Source organism: Danaus plexippus, chromosome 6 (assembly GCF_018135715.1).
Source record: "Danaus plexippus chromosome 6, MEX_DaPlex, whole genome shotgun sequence".
Lineage (NCBI taxonomy): Eukaryota > Metazoa > Arthropoda > Insecta > Lepidoptera > Nymphalidae > Danaus > Danaus plexippus.
In genome coordinates, this window is record NC_083540.1 from 8,373,251 (window position 1) to 8,397,116 (window position 23,866).

A 23,866-nucleotide genomic window follows, 5' to 3' on the forward strand; every position below is an offset into this window, starting at 1 on the left:
GAACCGATTTTAATTTTACTTTAAGTACATATATATTCATATAACGATTTCGAATAGCGCTTAGAGTAAATACAAATTTGCTGTAGAAGAAAAACGTACAAACGAATCTGAGAAAGGCAGATTGTATAACATAAATTGTCAAATAAAATGTACGGCTTTCCGTTCTGTTTCTCCACACATTACGTAATACCTCCCCGGAGCGCGTCAACGGTAATTAACACTCAACTCTTCACGAGTAGGGAGCAGCACAAACACAGAGTTTCGACATATCTTCTACTGGGAGCGATGCCGCTTCTTAAGTGGAAAGAACCGTGCAATATCTATTAAGAGAATAATGGAAGCGAACGCTGCTGGAACAACCAAACAAACACACGTCTCAAACATGAAAACATAAAGAACTCTGTGAACTCACCGGCCTGTGTCTGAGCCACTCCATAAATATACATATATTATATAATCTATGATATCCGAGCCATTAAAAGATAAAAGACGCTCATAATTGTCACTTAATATTCAAAACGATTATAACCAGAAGTAAAAACGACACAGACACCGCGAAACTGAACAAACTCATGGACATTCCGATATAAAAATTATATTTATGTTAATATTAATTATAATACATTATACGTAAACTAGAAACGTAACATCAAAAAGGCGCCGATATCTGTGTTAGCATAATGCTGAGATGCTTTATATGTCTTTTGACCCTTTAACGGTGAGGTTTACGATCTGTTACAACTTATTCTGCGTATATATATGGAGACAATACGTACGTTTCTAATGACATACATATTTTAATATTAAACCCATGCACTATACATTCATATACTATGTTACTGTAGACTATAGAGTACTTAAAATACTTCTGAATCCATAAATCGCTTTGAGTAGCTCCAGAATATATCTCATGTGACGTCTTTAATCTGTTTTATTTGAAGGGGTGTCGAGGAAAACGAAACTCGGTCCATAAATGTAAGTTAAGGTAAAGATAACGTTTCAGGTCAAAGGAAATAAAATGATGTAAAGACAATATGTTGATATAAATTTATTTTTATACTTTATTTATATACATTTTTTATCTTTATTAATAAATCAACACTTTTCATTTCTTATTCGTGGATTTTTAATATTTAATTACAATATTACTTCTATAATTAAGATAAGATAACAAAAACTTGTCCGTGTACTTTGTGATATACTATTTGTATTAGAACGTGTCAGCCGTTTCAAATAAATTCCATTTTAGTACACAAATTACATGTTTGGGTATCAGAAAGCGTAAATAATTGTCAACTCTTAATATCTTTCAATTTGCATAAACAAAGACTATAATATCATAAAATTGATACCATAAAATGTTATCTTCGCCGATGAAAGAGACATTTAATATTTTAACTTGCAACACAGCAAACCTATATAAAGTTTACGCATAGACTAGACAACTTTGAAATATAATCTTCAAACTTATTGTTTTTGGTTTTGTATATGACTGTTATTTATCAAAAACGACCGAAATAATTATGATAAATGTTAAACACAATTAGTTAATTAATAAATAACAATATCTTTAATAACGTCATTTTAAATAACATCAAGTACAAATAAATCTTCGCGATATTTTTTTAACAAATTCTACCTATTCGCTTAAAAATAAGAAAATATTAGAACATATAGAATTTTTTTATAGATTATTTTAAATTTACATCAAAAAGTTTTATCCTTTGCCTATAGAAATAAACAAATAAAGACGTTCTATTATTAAAATATGTTATTTATAGAAACATTCACAAATTTGAAAATTATTATCTACAATTTATTTAAGCGCCATCTGCTGGTGGATGGAAATAATATTTTGTTTAAAGGCTGTCTATTTCTTGTAGCAAATGCTAAAAGAGGATATTTAAAGTGAGGGCAGCACTTAAAAATAAATTAATATTTATATATATTTATACCTATATGGTGTTAACGATGTTTGTTACAAAAAAAACTTTTTTAATGTTTAAATTAGATCTTACCTTAACAGATACATACTTTTTTTTTTATTCTATAGACGTGACGTAGAGAACTTTCAAAACATAATTGTTTTTAAAAATCAGTCGATGCCGCTCTCGTTACGCTGTCAGTGTCAAATCGTGTTAAAAGCGAGACGGTTGTCGCGTTTTCTAATTTTAAATAAAATACGAATGTACATAAATAAAAAATATACTTTGCGTCAACTATGTACAAGTAGTCAGTAAATATTTTTTTATATATTTTTTTTCAATCTTCTGTATTTCCTCGCATGAGTACAAGAGATTTTGATTAAATAGTGAAAGATGTACGTAATTCACAATCTATTAATTTAACTTATTGGTTCGGATGCGGTCGTGAAAGAAATGTGATCTAGTTTAGCGGAAAGTGAAGAATAAGTCTATTGTTGTGAGTTGATTTATTGAATCGCACTAGTTTTTACATCAATACATTTTAAAGTCAAAGAAACAAACAAGATTCTTATGGGTCATTACTTTCTTATCATGTTTGTGATATTAATGTGAATTTTTGTTCTTGATTATGTTTGATTTAATAGTTTTTTTTAATTTTTGAACTTTAATGGCATTAAAATATTTCTTTATTAAACTGACATATATTTCTATGTATCATATGTATTTTATTATGAGATATATAAAAAAATATATAAAGAAAATAAGGCTTTTCATATTTCAGGTGATCAAATGCAGACATGTCTAGCGATGAGTCCAGTGTCCGCGTTGCAGTCAGGTAAGACCATATATACTTTCTGCATAAAAAAAAAGTTTAAGCAATAAATAAATTCTATTTTTGAAACTGTCCGTTGCATATTCATGAAAGAACAATTAAATCAAGTTTTAGAACAAAAACATTCACCACCTAGAAGAATAATAATTATTTCCAGTGAAGTATTATTAAAATTAATTTTTTTTTATTGAAATTATTAAACGTATTTAAAAATAAAAAATATTTTTTGAAAATATATAAAAAGTATAAACCTTGTATAGAATTATATATCCATGTATGTTACAACTTATATAAGGCATGAACACACAAGTCAAAGCAATACAAATTATTGTCACATGTATGTTAATTGCCTAAACCAATGGTAAGAACAAATTGCAGAGACATGAAATAATTTACTGAATCATTGACATTTGATGTAACAAAATGTTATTTTTGTATGTTTATTCAAATAATAATAGTTTTGATGTTTTTAACTTAACATTTCGAAGGAAGAGTAGGGAAGGCATTGCAATTGATATTCTAAATTGTTAGTTAAGTGTATACATTTATTTATTTGTGTGTGTGTGTGTGTGTGTATATATATTTGTCTGTGTGTGTGAAGTAACTCATAATTGATTTTATTGAAAAGTTATACATAAAAGTACATTTATACATTTGTCATATTTTATAGTGATATTAAGTTTAGCTATGTCATATAATAGTGATATTAACTTTGGCTGTAGACTAATGTTTAGTGATGTTTCGGTTCTCCTAACTTATTCATTGGCTTTATTTGAGTGGCTTATTTACTTAATTATACAAATTTATGTCAAAATATATTTTCCTTATATATATCCTTAAGGTTAAGCTGCTTAAGGCTTTAGTGTGATATGGCAAGCTGGTGGCCATTTATTATGAAAACATATGAGTCTTAAACTTTTGAAATTTTATTTCAAAAATTGCAAATATTTGAAGTTAGCTAAGTTCGCATTTTTAATATCGAAAGTTATTATTCTTTTTTTGAATTTTCAATTAATAATCGAGTTTTTCGTATAACGTTTTGAACGAAATAATTTAGTTACTTTGAAATTTTAGTTGTATGTATCAGTATTTTTATTTTAATTAAAGCGACATTATAATAATCTGAAGTATCCTCACGTCTAAATCCCGTGTAATGTATTTCAAACTGTATCACAACTTTCAATTTGTGTATTCCATAAATATGTTCGTTCCTGTACATTCCAATAAACGCTATCCCCTTTTATATTTTTTCCGTACGACTTACACGTCTTGAAAGTTCTTCACTTCGACTTTATCTGATACGCGAGAGAAAAACGTGTACTAACTTTTTCTCTCACGTATCAGATTAAACTGCCTATTGACGTAAAAATTTTAATTTATAAAGTAGAGTATATATTGTAGTCTATTCATTCTATATTATATCTACGTCTGAAAAATTTGGTTATGATCCTTTAATAAAAATTTGACATGCATATAATGTGCTGAGGCAGTGCTCAGTCAAAAGTATTGATCTCACCGTCCAGTCTTTTGTAAGTCACCCTCCAGCGGCGCCCCACCGCAAGCCCTTCCCGTAAAATCCAGCAGTTTACGTAATCAATGGGGGAAAATCCATCGATTAAAATATACGTATATAAATTAAAACACTACTTATATTGCTTAGTGTACATTAATACTACTAATGGTTATTAAGTTCTAACAAACATTTACCACAAGTTTTGCAATGTCACACTATGTACTTACAGAATGAAAAACTTTACACGCCTCGTTTTTGTCAAGAAACTTGTTCTAAAGTAACTGATTTTGTATCTTAAGTAAGTGCATTGAGTTGTATAGGATGACATAATAAATGCATTTAATTCTGGGAAACAATGTTTATATAATTATTATTTTATTACTAATTAAAGTAAAGTGTGATGTGTGTTATATTATATACACACACACTCACACACACACACACACACATATATATATTGAGCAATAACTTACAGCTATAGACTAGCCACAATTAACAATTACTCAATGTTTGTTTACACTCAAGTGCTAAAACGCATAGTATTTTATTGTGGAGTTAACGTCACTACAGTGTTACAACTCATAGATAACTTTATGGTGAAATCGGTCCCCCTACCACTGGTGTGCTACACTAATTACCGACAGTTTAAAGTTTTTCGCACATGAATTGCATAATATTACCAATAGTGGTAACTATATTCATTTAGTTTAATTATAACTGGTAGTAAGGCCGTCTGTTCTTCCTCTAAAAATTTCTCTGATTATACGTGTGTTTAATTACTCTATATTATTTTGTGTAATTTTTTTACGTTACTTTTATTAAGAACATCGATTAGCTTGTATAAGTTTTGCTCCTTAGAAGCTAAAAAAATGTTGCGACATCTTCATTATATATCAATCATATCTTATATGCACTACGTATTCAGTGACGTGTATATTCTTGCACATAACACATATATTGCACACAGTATATGATAAAATTCAGACGAAGTCGCGGGTTTAAACTAGCAATTTAATATTTGCCAACAACGCAAGGGGCTAGGTGCTCGTATAAAATGATGTAACTATGTGTACATTGTCAATAAACGCTGCTGTAATTCTGTCGGCTTGTTCAAATATCATATATTGTATTTCACCAAATAAATAAAGACTAAAATAGATTTAAATATTTAATTATTAATTCGAAACATAAATAATCTGCATTCAGAACAGCGCAATATATACGGAGACATGTTTTATTTAGTTGCCTTTGTATTGAAAACGTGATTTAAAATTAACAAAAGAATTGTTCTTCTATGTATCGAAAACTATTAATGAAGTCTAGTTTTACTGTACTTCAAGTATTGTAACAGCATCGTCTTAACAACGGTTGACTACCCTGAACTTATGACCCCTCCGAATCCCACTACACCTCTACCTCAAAATTGTTAGTCCAAAAGACATTTGAATTATTCTGACGTGTAAAGAGTTTTAATATACTGAGTATTTAAAAAATCTGAATAGAATTAAGTCTTTGTTCTCAAAAAAAGGTTGCGGAAAAAAAATTGCAAGTGGGTTAATGCGATAAGCAATAAGGATGTTTGTTTTTGATTAGTGTTTCAGTTTCATCGTCTTAATTTTTTAATTACATTCCTTTTATATTCTCGTGATGTAGTCTACCTTATGTCCCACATATTACGTGACTTCTAGTTAGTGTTATTGCTCTTACATTGATTTATCTACAATCGGAACGTGCGAAACGCGGCCACACAGATTGACAAATTAACGACCTCTCAGACTAAGAGTGAGGTCTCTAAAAACGACGGTTAATTTATTTTTACGTAGTACTAGAAATGCCATCATTTTTCATTGTGAAGTATTTTACTTTTTAATAAACAGAATATATAAGAACTTGTTGTTTCTTATGAAGACACTGGCTGAATATTTTATGGCTGTATGTAAAAACCGTTGTTGAAATATGAGAAAACTTCATATAGTCTTAAATAAACAATTGTTTATTGATTGTTTTCGTTCGACGTCTTACTTTGAAAATTTAATGACAATGTCACAAGAAATCGATCGTCCTAATACTTAATTATAATTTCAACTGTTCATATGTATGTATACATGTACATAGTAATATGAATTTAAAGAGTTTTTCTTTGTTTGAACGCGATAATGTCGGTAACTGGATCAATTTGAAGAAAAATATAATTTTGCATGTGTGATTTATTGAATGAAGTATTAACAGAGGGCGAAAATTAATCACAAGTATTGCAAAAAAGTAGAAAATTTGTTGCGTTAGAGACCATTTTCATTGAAATTGTTTCTATAACCTTTGTTTAATGTTACACGAAAAAATTTACTCACTACGACAGACGCATTAACAACAACATTACTATGGTATATATTTTTTTTTGTATTACTACACGTTTAGCATTGACTTCCGGATTGAATTCTAAAATATCAGCAACAGTGTGGGGGTTTATAGGTTTTTTCTTAACTATCCCTTGCTAAATATTAAAATCTAATTAACTTTGTAAAAAAAAATTCGTACACAAACAAAATAGACAGATATTAAATCTTACAAATTCCAATACATAATAAAAAGTGAAGGTCTGAACGTAATATTATTTATAATTTTATATAAATAACAAGAATTATAATATACTATAGTGATGTCGATGGACCTGGGACCTGGTCATTGGTCAATGCTGCAGAACATCGGTGGACTCATCATGCCTATCAGTTATCTCACGTTCCATTGTCATTACTTATTGAGTGTTCATAGTTTTTCATTCACAAAACTTTCCACATTATAATATTAATGTATTATTGAATGAGAAAAGGGAAATCTTTGTTTGTAGTGTAACTATGCAATCTCTTGCTAAGTGTGCCCAAATGTGGGCGACCACTTGGCTGGTTTTATGATACCCATGATAGGGATAGATGGGACACTATCATGCTAAAACACAAAAATATATTGGGAGTATATACGAAAAATTATATTTACTATCAAATAAATACTCTTTATCTATAGGTACCTTTTTTGGAAACACAATTTGAACTTGGATGTCCGGGGAACAGAGCTGTGTTAGTAAACAGTTGTTAGTTGGTTGCGACAAAAATACTTACAAACGTTTGCTTATTTGGTCATCTTAAAATTGGTTTTACTACAAAGTAGGTATAGGTCAAGGAACTATCTGTTACATAAATTTCGTGTTTTGATTGTAACATATGTGTTATTTTTAATAGTCAAATATTAGGGTTCCGTATAAAGTTACGAATAAACCGATTGCTTGTACTTAACTGATAATTTATAGTGCGTCGTATTGTAAAATTTGTTATACATACAGATCTTAATTTCTCGTTGACACCCAGACTACTATATTTATTTCTGAGTAAATTAAATTGTTTGTATTATGAAGAAGATAGAATATTTTTTTCTCGTATTATAAATTATAAAAGACATCTTCAATATCTGATGGTAATCTAGAACAATCGTGGGCGGCCGCTCAACACTTCGCTCCTCGCCCACCGACGTGGGCACATCTACGTGGGCACCGAAACTACAACCTTTACTGTAGCCTCTGGATTAATAAACTGGTTTTATATATTAATATAATCAAGGTTCCACCGAACTGGTTAATACAAATTCATTATTATTGACAAATTAATATACTCGGTTTATTTTGAATATCTCTTTTCATTGAAACATTGAGCCTTATTACATATTCAGCTTTTATTACAACATTTTTTATTTCAATCGTAATTGTATTTTAGACGTATGTAATTGATCACACTAAATTCTGCCGATGTCCAAACTATCGTTGACATTTATGCGAACGAAATTAAAATGGTCTGCATTTTTATAAATGTAGGAAAAGTATTCTACACGAAAGACCTATGCCTGGATTTAATTTTTTTTTTCTTTTGGTACATATCAATCAAGTATATTTTACGGTTTTTCTTATAATTAACGTTATTAACGTTTAAAACGAAAACGAATGCGTCACTATCTGTTTTGTAATGCGTGTGAAGGCACATAAGAAAACCATTAGATTTGATTACGAGAACGCTTACGAACTTTTATTATAATTTCGTCAGTACTTCACTTATAAAGCCAACTCTATCAGATACTTAAGTACCTCATTCTATTTTACGAAGATTTTTTTTCCATTTCACCGACGTCACTGCCTTATATATGTACATGTACCTATATTTCGTTTGTTGTTCTAATTTGAATTTTGCGAAACTAGTTCATAAGTTGATCTGCGTAATGTAACATAATTAGGTCTTTAGGTCTTTAGAAATGCACTTCTAGATCTAGGTATTTTTCATCACTGTAGGAATACAGGAAACTCTTCTTTAAAAATTCCTCTTGATATAGTGTGTTCTGGCTTTAGAGCAATTAATGGTGTTAGATTTTCAAAGTAATCTTCATTTTAGTATTAATGTCTGGTTTAACTTTGGAATATTTATTATATTCACTGTACAATTTCATACTTTTTGCATTACTTTTTGTGATTTTGTCCATACGAATTTAAATAATTGCATGATATTGTCATTGCGTTATAAACGCAATATGAAGGGTCGATGTAAGGAAACAAGTGCGTGAGAGTGTTAAAAATGGGTTAACTTTAAAGTGTATTGGAATATAGCAATGTTAACAAAAAAATAAAATTAACTTGTCGTTGGAAAGGTTATGTGATATATTCATGAACAATGTGAAAGTAAAATTGTTAAGATAAGGAAGTCTTGAACATTTTCAATAATATAGAAACAATATAAAGAAAATATTAAAAAAGATTAACATTACAAATCATCTCACATAATAATTGAGACGTTAAATTTTTTTAATGAGTTCTTCGACAGTTTAGATTTTATATAAAACAGTGCAAACAAACAGTCACTGGGAGAATATGAAGATTTTCAACATCACTTACTCAACAACGATCCCTCATTCTTTTTTTTGAATTTTAAGTGCTCATTATAAATATCATTGGTTTCCTTTTGAGGTATTATGTATCAGCAATAAAGACTGTTTACAAGCCACTATATAGCCTTGTCTTAATTTGAGACCGTTCTTTATAGTATCATAGCAACAAATCAAAATATATAAAATAATATACAATACATAAAATGTTTGTCAAATTCAGTTTGACTATTTTCGATCATTATTTTGTCACATACATACATATCAAACATAACCCTTTTTTTGTCCAGTCAGTTAAAATATGTAACATATCCTTAAACTTGTTACATTGTATTTACGTACCGATGACACTAGTCTGTATGAGCCTATGAGCGTCCCAGCGGCCATCTATTGTTCGCCAGACCCATTGTCTAAACATCGCTATATAAACACGAGTCTAAACGCACGGACAGGAGTTACACATCGCGTGCTACCTTACATCCTTCACTTGTACTTGTATATATGATTATTCATATAAGCAACTAAACTAACTTCAACACTTTGAAAATCTTAAAGACAAATAATGTCAGAAGAAATTTTAGTACTGTCATCTATATACCCGTTATGACTGCAATCCTAAAAAAACTCATTTTCATTGACGCTGATGACACAAAGCCAAAACGAAAACAACTCACCGCGTTATTCCAGAGTTTTAAATAGACAAGGTCAATCAACTCCCGTTGTAAAAATATACTTAAATCGTAAAACGCGTCACTTCATCGTTTATGTTCGTATCCGTTCATTAAAAATTATAATATATGAGCACCTAGTAATGTTGCAGTAAAATGAAAAACGTCGATTTAATTAAATTACAGTTATATATTTCCTTTATTCCTAAAATCTTTATTTAATAAAATTTTAACATAGAGACTGGGCATGTAAGCAATAATATAAAACTCCTATCTTATAGTTTTAACAAGGATATGTACATGTGATGACGTAATCTAACATATGTATTAAAACAGATAATCTAAAAAACGTGCGATGTAAGCTAATGTAAATAAGAAATGGAATGTCTGATGTAACGCCAATGAAGACATGACTTGTGTGAGACGATGCGCACGCGCAGCCCCATGTCCGCAGACAGCGCGGCGGGCTGCCGGCCCTACTACGATACACGTTTAATAATAACGTGCCCTTATTAATGCCCTTACTCTTTAACTCGACGTTCAAAAAGTGCTACGACCAGTTTGACACGAAATAATGCTATGAGGTCATGCTCGTATGTAAATTTACCTGACATTTCTTTACCACTTAGTGCTGTGTTATGCGCAAAGCGTTATCAAAATTCATAATAATTCATAAAAAATATTTTACATATATTCTGAAACAAAAATACGGCTTACGTATGATACTATCAATTTTAATTAACATATGAAATAGTTACTTCACGATTATATAGCTTACAAAACAGTCATAATGATGACCAGAATAAACTGAGAAGTTGAAAATGAACACTTAAATGGTCTTGTCTTCATAAGGTGTTTTAATTCGTTGAAGCCTTTTGAGTCATTAAATTCAAACTAAGGTACTAGCTACTGTTTCACCAGACTCCTGGTTACTCTGAATGTATTTTCATTTGTTCTTTTTCCAGAATCCGTCCCCAAACACCCGCGGAGGTGGTTGAGGGATGTGGTATATGCGCGCGGGCGGGCGGAGCGGCTGGGGAGGGCGGCGTGGCGCTGGGCTCCGAGCGAGCCTTCACCTTCGACTACGCCTTCGACCCCGCCAGCGACCAGCAACAGCTTTACGACACGTGCGTCAGGAAGCTGGTCGAAAACGCGCTCGATGGCTACAACGCCACTGTACTCGCGTACGGACAGGTTTGTTAATTAAATATGAACATAAAAAAAACATGTCCATGTCTTTGTTAGACGTTTCTTAATAGTATGGTAATAGAACAAAGTATTAAGCTCTTTACGAGTAAATCGTGAGCTTTCATTGTTTGAGTATTTTTTTTTTATATACTAGCGCGTGTTGAAAAATTTAATTAACAATAAGAATTGTTTATCACATATATTTTATTTACTCCAATATAGAATATTATTCAACAGTACTGTCACGTTAAAAAATTTACCTTTTTTTGATTAAGTCATGAGTTATTTTTTTGTGATTGTATTTAAAATCTTTATTCTTACTTTGTACGTACAAAGTTCAATTAAAAGACCTTTTATGTCGTTGTTTCATTAACGTATTAACATCTTTACTCCAATAAACGTTATCTACATACAATACTTAATTGACACTTTTTTTTATATAAACAAGAGAAAACGTAATTTTTCGTATATGAAATTTTGTTTAGTAACTTGAAATATATTATATACCAATATTAATTTAAAATGAAACCAAACTTGATGAGATCTAACAAAGACTTTCGTGAGTATTGAAGTGAGTGAATATTAAGCGGTTAAAAAGTATTGAGGACGTGTTTAAAAAAACGAATGTCATTTTCTATAAAAAATACTTGGATGTCATATCTTCTGTATTCTTAATTGTATAGTGTCAATTAAACATCTATAACCTGTAGTTCAACAACAGCGCCTTTATTTTCTCTATACAATGTAACTTCCTGTACAATTTACATTAAATACCGCTTGAAAAAAAACCGTCATTGCATACGGTTGTACGCACGAACTTTTTTTTACTATACGTATTTACCTTACCTTCCTCGTCACTTACACAACCCGTATGATACGAAGTCCTAACAATGCATTAACGGAGGGTTTATTTAACCCACGGTTAATATTTGAGTGCAACCGGCGTCGCTTTAATTAGAGGTTCCCGGTATGAATTATTATACAATGGTTTAAAATAATAATGTGCGATAAAAAAACGAAAGTCGCATTCATATAACAATACATTATATTTTCACTTAACTTTTTTATTACGTGTGAAGAGTTAAAAAAAAATTTAGAACATGTTTAACTGTATTCAGCCACAGAATTAAAAAATGTATATATGAAAATTAGTAATGGCAACCACATTTGACCGATATATTATTCGATTGGAGCTATTTTTAACGATATGGCAACATCTTATAATAGCAAAAGTTCAATAACTCCTGCCGAAATGACGCATACATTACGGCGACTCGGCACGCGACAACCATTACTATAATAACCTAGGGGTTAAAAATGAATGGTTCCGGTGAAAATAAAAAAAAATTTGCTTATAGGGGATTTTAATTTCGCTTCAGTACTGTATTTAACTAAATAAAAAACATACGAGTAACAATTACTTTGAAGATTAATTCACGCGAATTTATAACTCATTCAGACGTTATTACAATGGTTTTAATATATATCAATATACAGTATTTATACTGATTTTATATATATTTACTTCGTGATAAGTGATTCGAAGGCATGAAATTTTTTCTATATAAGTACATTAATTTTGCTACCCCACTTATGTAGTACGGTCATACACCTCTGTCCTCATTAAGGAGCTGACAGTCGGATACAATTACACGCATCCAGCAGATCACCGTGAAGGTTGCATACAATTACTTAAGAAGGATATAATACTAGATAAATACATACAATGAAGTAAACCTTTATGGTCTTTTATGACTTATAAGAGACTGTTATTTGTTACATTACGTGTTTACATTATGAACCGATTTCAAAAAAAGAAGTATTGATTGAAAATATTTTTAAGTATATTACACTGCTGTTATTTTGTTACACGTAATTATTGTTAGAATCCCGTGGAAATCTGACGAATGAGTGAAGTATAATAAAAGTGTCTACGATTTCAGACAAAGGTATCTTGCTGACAATGCGCGTTCAATATTCTGTTTCAAGGGTAAACATTTCTTGAATTAAATTCCTTTTTTCCAGACATGACGATTATCAAACAGATATGTATTTAATTTTATTTTCGAATTAAATGCTATTTACGTTTAAAAATGAATCACTTAAAGAGACGAATTATTTGAGCAGACCGTTCTGTAACCATAATAAAGCGTGTAATAACCCTTATTTTAAGAGGAATCTTGTGAGTGAAATGTTTTGAAAGAGATCACTGTTGCTAGATCTAAAAACAAACTTAAAAAAATTCCAAGCAAGCAAATCAAACGACTTCACTTCATATCAAAGGCTGTCCCTGAAGTTAACTTTGAAACCACCAGCTGTTCTTCCATGAAACCTTCACCAAAACTGCTCGAAATATATTTTTATACAACGTTAAGAAATACCGCGAACATATTGGTCAAGTAGTTTTGGGAAAGTCGGACACAGACGAAAATGTTCTGCAAGAATAGAAAGGGAACATTGAGATTTTTTTAAATATAACAACAAGAATATCTACTCTACAGTTGTTAATTTGGACAATTTTCTTTAAAAAAAAAATCACTAGGAATCTAATAGGCCCTAAAATGCACTTCTTATTTTGTAAAACAAATCGTTTTTTTGTTATCTATTGAATTCAATGAGCGAGTCGTGTGCTCGCATTCAATGTGTAATATCAACTTAGAATGCGGAATACTAATAAGTCATAACTCCGTGTTTGTATGTCAATCGGTACGTTTTCCTTGTTAATCTACATTATATTAAAATATAAATAACGTTGTCAACAGCTACGCCATTAATTTATAGGTAATGTTTAACATATTCGAATGAGAATTATGTTTAAAACTGTGTATTCGCAATATAAAACAAAACGAGGACTGGATGTCATTTAATAACGTAACTAAACTTAGTGTTATTAGTATTCCGCGTACTTATTGATACAACACGTTGAATGCGAGCTCGCGATTCGCTCATTGAATTCAATAGATTACAAAAAAAAAGGATTTGTTTTACAAAATAGGTACACATTTCAGGGCTTATTAGATCCCTACTTAATGTTTGAAGGGAATTTTCCAAATTATCAATTGTCAACCGGAAATTCTTGTTTCTATTCTAGCAGAACATGTTCGTCTGTGTTCGACTTTACCAAAACCACTCGACCAATATTTTCGCGGCATTCCTTAACGTCGTATAAAAGTATATTCTACTTATCTAAGAAACACATTCTAATAAAACCTTTCGATTGCATCAGAATGTGTGCAGTTAGTTTAGTAACACAAGTCCTAACAACCCCGATGACCTATTTGGCTCAGTGGTGGCTTAAACTCCGCTCGAGTGCTCTAAGACCTCTAACTCCACAATGGACACGTGTCAAGCTCTTAACTTTTTCACAGTAATTAGACACGGAATAGCTTGCTTTATACTTAGTGATGATAATAAACAATTTAAATATTGTACCTTCATTTATTACTTGATACGTAATTCTTTATTAAAGTGATGTCGTCGCTTAGATTCAATAACAAATAACCTTTAGTTTGAGTTTGAATACTATAAAAATAAAATGTCAAAAAAAAAATCTTTTTAAAAATATCTAAACTATTTGTACGAAATGTTGCAACGCTGGGATAACATATCACTTACCCGTTGTATAAATATTTATTATATATAATCTTATATTATTATTTTTTATCTAAATGAAAGTTAATCACTAGTTGTTATTAGAAAAAAGACCGACTAAGTATGGCGATATTGCAAAGAAACTTCGAAGTTGTTCTCCGTGCAGCTAATTCTTTCACGCTAACAATAGACAATATATGACAATTAACATTTTTTTTTAATATCCCAGCGAACATCATAATGACGGATTTCCCGATGTTAATAAAAAATATGCAAACATACTTAAACGTAAACTGTATAGTATTATAATGAATTTAACAAAAATATGAATAAAATTATGTGTCCAGTGTCAAGTATTTATCCTTAAATACAAGACTCGAAATATTTGACTAATTTGGTCGGCAATTACCTTTCAAGTGTTAAATTGGTAGCTCACCTCAATAACAGATGTCATCATATTTTAACTGACCGCGCAGACGACTTTGAAAAAAATATTAACGGGTACAAAGATGTTATCAAAAGGACTTAAATCGAGATAACGAGCGCATTGAAATATTCGTTTCCTTAAAAGGATGATAATTAATTTTGTAAGTATTAACAAATCACCTGTCTGGTTTTCAATTTTTAATACAAACTTGCTAAAAACCTTGTCAGTAATGTGTTATATAACCCCAATCCTTCAGACGGGATTCAATACCCCCATTAGCTTGTGATTGACATTCAAATAAGGACCCATTATATGTAAAGATAAAACGTAAAGCCCACGTGTTTGATTTGTATACAAATTGAACTGAAATTATGCCTGCATAAGATACGAGTTAAACGCATTATAAGTGAGACTTAAGAGTTAAGACATTACAAGCATTTTGTACTTTGAAATGTCGTATGACAAGCATGTTGTTAAACAGATATACTGCAATGGAAAAAACGTCTGTACTCTAAAGTGCAAGGCTGCGTGGCGAGAGTGTTTAAATGTGTGAATTATCGGTACGAGATTTGTCTACTTCGATCAAATCATGATTAACATTGACTATTGAGTAATATAATGACTAATACTACGCGTATTTTGTATGTACATGTTCCCGAATTTTAGTTCCTTTACAGCAGCCGTGATCATGGTCAGACGGGATGAAAGTGTCTGTCAGTTTGTCTTAGTATTCATCATCTTTCTAAAACTTAGTTTCATCTAAATATATATATATTTGTATATAGTTACATTATTCTAACTAAAAACTCTATAAAAAATATATTGGTATTCCAGTATTTAAGGGAGCTAGAGATCTTAATTGAGAATTAAATTTTCTAGTCCATAAATCGCTAATGGACGTTCTTCAATAATCCTTTAGTCTGATTTTTGTAAACATGTTAAAAGGCCCTCATCTCGTCTCGAAAGGCACTCTACAGACGAGGGGCTCAGAGCACCTGGAGGTTGTACGTAGCCTATTATTACTGATGTATGTATGTTTGGTACTTTAAATGATATCTTCTATTCAATGGAAGCGACTGAATCATCTTTGGTTTACGTTGCTTTTTGCCGACGTTCAATTCAAACTATTTTTTTCTCATAATTTACAATACAATACTTAAGGCTAACATTCCACTTCTATCTTTAATTATAACTCGCAGTCCATCCTGAATTACTGGCTGGTGGAAGAATATAAAACCTCCTTATAGTACCTGGAATTGAATTTAAAAAAAGTTTTTTTATTTTTATATTGGCAGCTGATATCTATATACAACCTCATTCATGTTGAAAGGCAACAGTACTTATAAGTTATACTTGTCCGAATTCCAATCGCCCACTGCACTCGATAATTGTTATACAAAAACGTCTCAATGACGTCCATGATTTGCATGTCATGTACTTGATATATAAAAATCGTCTCTATTATTAAGGTAATAGGAATTAATTTGTGACAGGTGGAGTTCTCAAAGCATTCGCAAGACCACCCACGTGATACGCAATATTTTCAATTAATTACAATTATTGACGCTCTCAGTTTTTGTGTTCAAAATTAAATGGTATCGAGTTGTTTGAAAAAATGATTTTAATTTAAAAAAGAAATTTAAGGATGCGATGACTTAATAAAAAAATATTATAAACTATATAACTTTACTTATCATTGATAAAAGAGATTAGAGTAGTATACAAAAAAAAGAAAAGATATATACGTAATTCTTAAATTTAATCTTAAAAGAAAAATATGATGTCACTTCAATGTCATTAGTTATTCGTACTTGAGGCACTGGATGTGACTAGTACCAACAATTACGTAAGAAACTTAATTGACAAGGCATACAATTTGAGGGACAAACACAGTCTCAACTGTGACCGATGAGATTAGATGCGATTTTAATGCCAGTATCGTCTTAGGAGGCTCCCGTTTCATACTAAAATACAGCCCAATAAAATACAGTATAAAATACAATTTACTCGTGTATACATTTTTAAAAGATACGTATAGAGACAGTGAATTTATATTCTTTTATATATCTCTGTTGACAGACGGTTCACTTTGATGCCTGCTTTCCAAATTCGCTACCTTCCTTATTCAAACACCACACTGAATTCTACTATGAATGTGGACTATAGATGCCATTGAAAACAATAGTAGACGTCTGTTTGTTTCGTCTATCAGCGGACATCCGGCTCTCGAACATAGACCTTTATCAGTTCTACCTGTAGATACTGATGCGGGCGATTACTTCATGTAAAATATTCTGTTACCAAGATAATATTCCATATTATTTACTACATTTACTTAGGAATTTGTACGTAATACTGAAATAACGGTGAGACAAAAAGCGATAGGCTAGAAATTACATTATATCCAAATGTGTTCAATAGTTCACGCGTTTATGACATATTTGGAATATAAAACTTTAATGTGATGATGGAGTCAGTAAGTACATAACGCTGCCTAGACATTGATCAGTTTTTGCAATGTAACTGGCCATAATCTACAAGGACTTCTACGGTATCACGCCCATAAAAGGCTGGTCGGCACTGGTTCCTTGATGTGTGCCGGCGCTCGCAGGCCTTCGCTTCCTACATACCCAATGAGAGTACATTTGATTCATTAACGCGCTGTGAGGTCGCCTTAATCGCGTTATTTGCTAAGTGTGTATGCAAATTACATACAAATAAGTAACGTGCTGTTTTGTGAATGACATTGTTTACTATTATACGGTCGTTTGAAATAATTATGGTACTTATTTAGCAACATATGTGTGTCGACGTTTTAGGGATCGAAATAATAAAAAAAAACTGTGTGTATATTTTTTTTTATATTGAATGAAAAAATTGTACGTACACAAAATGTGAAAGTCGTCTGTTGTTGCAAGTCGATGATAATGGTCTTACATTTTCTACTTTTACGACTTTGAAACAAAAAAGTTACCATCTGCTATTTTGAGTTTAAATTGGGCAGTGACTCGGAACACTGCCATTACAAGGTTCCTTATATTTATTTATTTTTATATGCAATAGCAAGACTGCTTACTAAGATACTTCTACTATAGATTACAAGACTTACTAGTACAATCGATTTCATAAAAATGAAGAGAATATATAGTTAAATTATTCTTTGTATAAACAGAATTAATAAATTCTCTTCCTGGAAATGATGTATTGCTTTGTATCAAGAAAAGCGAACAAGTAATATGCCATACTAAACGAAATTAAACTTTTTGATACAAAATTATTCTCAAGTGTATATCGAACATGTCTACTTATATCGTTATCATATAACGAGAACATAAAGAAGACCATGATATCATTACGATGTAATAATAACATTATTAAACAAGCAAAGCTATAATCCTATAATCGGAGGAAATAACAGGAGTGAAGGCTGTATTCACGTTAATGACATAGAAGGTCGAGTGGCATGTATGCTTATTTCACTGTCTGTCCGCTTCTTGTTCGGCTATAACTCATCACTATACGTGTTTTTACTTCACATCACTTACGATATATTGACATCACACGAGAATATTTATCATAAAACAAAGTTAATTTTTCAATTTTAGACTCTTTTTCGATGTGATTTTACACATTTATTATGTTAAAAGGCAAATGATAATCTGATTACGACTTTATTATATATACTAAACGTGTAAAATTTATTTAGTCCAATCCACTCACTCAAGCTTTTGTCGATGTTTTTAACATTAAGTGTACCGACATGAGTTGTCTATTAAATTGAATATAGAGGGGGACTGTGCTATTGTGATATGCTCGCTAACAGCTCGCCGGAAACTAAACTTCATGAACGGTAATATGACAATAAGTAAAAATATTGAACCAAATATACATACACCAATAGTACATTACTAGGCTGTAATTTAATATCCAAGTAATGTTACACTTGTAATTGCAAGATTTAGATGTATGTGTGCGTTTGTTACTATTTTACGCAGCAGTTACTGATTAAGTTTGTAATAAAACTTTACAATAATATCACTTATAAATCAGAATTGCATTACTCAATAACTAATCTCGAGATTCAGAGCGGTTACCGCTGGAACATTTTTCAAATTCAAACCCAACTATCATGGTTACCACAACCATATTTTCATGCACTCATTCTTCGTTCCTTTCTGAGTCAATTCCTAATCAACGTAAAAGAAGCCGCATGCAAGAGCTAGTATACAATAATATACTGTGAAAGTGGTTCCCGATGACGCCTCCTTAATGGGACTCGTCGTATAATTAAAAGGTGTACACAAGAAATGCGGAAAATCATAAACAAATAAGTATAGCGTGTGGGTATTAAGACTAATTATATTATAACATGCCCTTTTGTGTATACACTGTTGTTGAGGCGCTTTATCTGTGATAAAAAAAAATTATAGCACCATATATGAATCTGTATATGTACATACATAAGTTGACGAGTAACGAAATAAAGGTTTATTTGTTCATAAATAATTTTATATTATCAATGGACCCTAATTTGTAGCGGATATTATTTGGTTAATGACATTTTCATCTAAATCCGGAATCCGGATGTTTTAGTTAATTCAATCTCAGCTCTATAGAGCTCAGTATGAGATACATTTACACTAATGGTCCCATTCTTTGATTTTAGCTCAAACAAATTATATATTTATCAATAAACGTCTTCTGAGTCTTTTGATGTCTTTCTGAAAAATATTATTCTCATCAAGCATTTATTACAATTTTGTCTTCGCGTCATGAAAAGTAATGGTATTCGTTAAAATTTATTCTCTGTCTCACTACGTGTGAAATTTTTAAGATAAAAATTATTAAGTGATTAGTCCGTTGTAATGTAATGTAATGTAGAGGTTTTACGTTAATTTAGGTCCGTTTCATAATCTCGTTATTTAAATATATAATTTTCTTACATCATTTGCAAACACTGTACCTACTTACAGTGAGTCACGGTAGTCAGATTCCTTACCAAACAAGTGGTATGGTGGTTATTGTTTCTAGCATGCATACTGGCGCCTGTACGCAAATCTCATTCAGTTAAGGTATAACAAGACTAGCGACGTAACCTTTTATGGTCTTATACGTAGATGCCATTTTGGCTTGTATTAATAAAAATACGACGCTATCGCAAGTGTCCCAGTACGTCAGATAAGCGATAAGTTACCTGATAACGGCTGAAGTACAGACAATATTTGCATCTGACCTTAAAGATAAGCTGTATGTAATCGATAAATTTTATCAAATAAAACGTTTTGGATCATTAAGCGGAGTTTTTAATGTTATCGCTCTTGCATTATCGCGTTCATCCGTTCAAAAATAAATAGATCTGATGAAGGCGCTCTACTCGAGGGACGGTAGAACGTTCTAACACCCGAATGGACAAACATACATTAAAAATACTGTTATATTGAAACTTAACATATTTTGTATATAATACTGTATTTAAGTAAAATAATAACAGCAAAATTAACTACACAATTACCTTGTATATGATGGAATGATTAATTAATAGTGGCAAAAATTATTCTCATATAAAAGTTAAAATTAATTAGGAAGCTATGACCTCTGCGATTCTTACTGAAGAGTTGTCGATAGTCGACCTTCTTGGCATATTAAATTTATTGATTAAAACTGGTGTTGTTTCATACTTATGGAGACATTAATGACATCGGTTTAGGACTCATACAAATAATGCTGTCCTACGTCCTATAGATTTGTTATCAAAGAGAATACAACATAACTAATGACGCTTTGAACGTACCACAATTATGGTGACAATAGCTGGGTAAAAAAATCAATATAATTATTATCATTACTTTAAATCTAAAATTTCAGTTTCCAAAAATATATTGATGTATTTAAAATTATAAACACACTTTAGTGATAAGAGTATAGATAAACCACCCAAAGTGGGCTGGTTCGCAACTAGGTGTCTGTCTGTTATATTATAGGTTGGACTTCACAATGATTCTGAATACTCCTGATACACGTATTTGTTTTTATATAGAGATATCTGAATATTGTGTGGGCTCATATCGGTGCCAATTATCCTAATCTCATAGAACAATAGGAAACGTGGTAATTTATTATAAAGGTCTTTATGAACTCGTCTCATCAACACAAACTTCCTTTGGGAGACCTGGACTTGAATATAAAAAATAAACATTTACCAAAACTGAAAATAATTATGCGTGCCATAAAAATTTCATTTTTAAAATCTATAAAATACGAGTGTATAGGAAAATAATGGTGATAAAAATAATGTAAATGAAACTAATATTTATAGGTGATACACATCTCGTCTGCCCGGGATCACGGTTGCTGTAAAGTGACCGAAACGTCGGAAGTATGTAGTTTTTAAAATTAATAAAATACGCTTAGTCATCCGAAAAATTTAGTTTCTTGAAATGAATACTCGCGAAAGTCTTAGATCTCATAAAAGCGATGTACCTGACCATTACGTCACACGTGTTAAAGAATGGAAAGAGTAGGGTTTGTCTCAATTAGACTTTAGGGTAGGACGCAACGAGAATATTATATAAAATATGTACATATATGGAAGGTTAGATTAATGCTGTACGTATAAAAACATTTTATCACTAGCTAATAAACGATACCTGTACTGTCATTGTGCATACAACATATAGTTTTATTGTTAATGGAAAATACCGCTTTGGAGCAATCAATAGCTAAGTACGTGTTATTTCTTAATAGAAAAAAAGACTATAATTCATGACAATAGGCAAATTATGGAACTCCTTATGTTCCTACACATTTCCAACTGTTACTTTCACGATTGTCTGGTCGTATCAGATGTAGAGACGCATCCATCGATTGTTCTATTGTAAACAGTCGGTGAAAAATATTACGGAAATATCACACATATAACACCTATAACACGAACTTATTTTTTTTTTATATAAAAATTCCGTAATACATATTTATCGTGCCGCTCGTTGAATATTTACGCTACGTCAATCCCATGCAGCATTGTCAACATTATGATAGAATGTATTAAAAAATGTAAACATTAGTTACATCAGGAGACTTTATGTGCTGCATCCTGTTAGACAAAGAGCGCGGGGGCTGCGCTATGTCAATGTCTCATATACACATGCGTACTTATATGTCTGTCTGATCCCGTATTGTGGTCACGCGTCGGCCATAGCAGACGATCAGACGCCGGTTAACATTAAATTGTACAACTGGTTTGGCCGAAGTTAAACTTGTGATCTTTACTGGCGAAGACAAGCATGTTATGGTTATCTTGATGACATAATCGTACGTTAAACTTGACCTTTACACCGTTTGAAGTTATTTTTAATAGATAAATATTGCTATTTTTATATTAAGCTTTGATTACATACAATAAATCGATAATATAATATATACTGAAAGTGTTAAATATTTATACAAAAGCCAAAAAAAATTAGAATGCTGATTTGGCTGACAGTTACATGAATTATACGATAATTAGATATACTTCTTGAAAAAAGTTATTTTATTTTATATTATAGATAATGACCCAAATACATATTCATATATTTCACGTAGTTTCGGGATTTAAAAGACTTTTGAATTTAAATATCATTCAAATAAAAATTTTCTACAGACTGGGTCTGGTAAGACTTACACTATGGGTAGTGGATGGGAAGGCGAAGACGTTTATGAGGAGAAGAGGGGCATCATCCCCCGAGCGATACGCGATTTGTTCGCGGGGGCGGACGAGAGGGCGGAGGCAGCTCGCTCACAGGGTCAGCTGCCACCAGAGTTCTCAGTACAGGCGCAGTTTATAGAGCTTTATAATGAAGATATTGTAGACTTACTGGATCCAGCAAGAGATCCTTTCGCTAAGGTTTGTATCAACACTTCTACGCCATTTAATTTTGGGACGTATTTATCATGTCTATCATCTCTTAGGGTACATTAAGAATAACTGAAGACGGCGTCGGGGGAGTCCGTATAGTGGGTGCTTCTATGCGAACAGTGAGAGGAGTAAAAGAAGCGCTGGCAGCGTTACGAGCTGGCGCTCTGGCTCGCACCACGGCCGCTACGAACATGAACTCGTCATCTTCGCGATCACATGCAGTGTTCACATTGCTGTTACGACAAAGACGCCTAGCTCCAGACCAAGATGCTGTTGATAGAGAAAATGATGGAGATACTCCCGAACAATACGAGACGCTGACAGCCAAATTTCATTTTGTGGACTTAGCCGGCTCGGAGAGACTGAAACGGACAGGTACTTTATATCGTTCGAAATAATTTAATATAATATATCCAGGTGAATACGCGAAATCAAGTTGAGTTTTGTTCCAGGTGCGACTGGGGATAGAGCCAAAGAAGGAATTTCAATTAATTGTGGCCTTTTAGCTTTAGGAAATGTGATATCAGCTTTAGGTGATAAATCACGAAAAGTTCTACACGTACCTTACAGGGACTCCAAATTGACAAGACTCCTTCAAGATTCTCTTGGAGGTATGTCACAGAAACAAAGATATGTCTCTTGTTTTTAACAGTATTGAGACTTAACATATAAAACTTACAGGGAACAGCAACACGATAATGATAGCCTGCATATCGCCCAGCGACCGCGACTTCATGGAGACGCTGAATACATTAAAGTACGCGAACAGGGCGAGGAACATCAAGAACCGCTGTGTGGTGAACCAGGACCTCACCTCACGGACGATCAGCCAACTGAGGCAGGAGGTGGCGCGGCTCCAGCTCGAGCTGGCCGAGTACAAACAGGTGATGGTGCTATTTGGAATAAATTAT

General features: G+C 31.8%; 1 protein-coding gene across 6 annotated transcripts in view; it reads left to right on the top strand.

The window, feature by feature from the left end:
- The first annotated feature begins 2,108 nt into the window (after positions 1-2,108).
- LOC116778917 (kinesin-like protein KIF21A) overlaps positions 2,109-23,866 on the top strand; it is a 34,125-nt gene continuing 12,367 nt past the window's right edge. For all 6 annotated transcript variants that reach the window (XR_009753988.1, XR_009753989.1, XM_032673006.2 and 3 more), the window contains exons 1-7: positions 2,109-2,421; positions 2,707-2,760; positions 10,818-11,046; positions 22,701-22,943; positions 23,009-23,330; positions 23,408-23,566; positions 23,637-23,839. Coding sequence is in view for 4 of the 6 variants with exons in the window: in XM_032673006.2 (XP_032528897.2) it covers positions 2,723-2,760; positions 10,818-11,046; positions 22,701-22,943; positions 23,009-23,330; positions 23,408-23,566; positions 23,637-23,839 (1,194 nt within the window). In the remaining 2 variants the exon portion in view is untranslated. The remainder of the gene's footprint in view (positions 2,422-2,706; positions 2,761-10,817; positions 11,047-22,700; positions 22,944-23,008; positions 23,331-23,407; positions 23,567-23,636; positions 23,840-23,866) is intronic.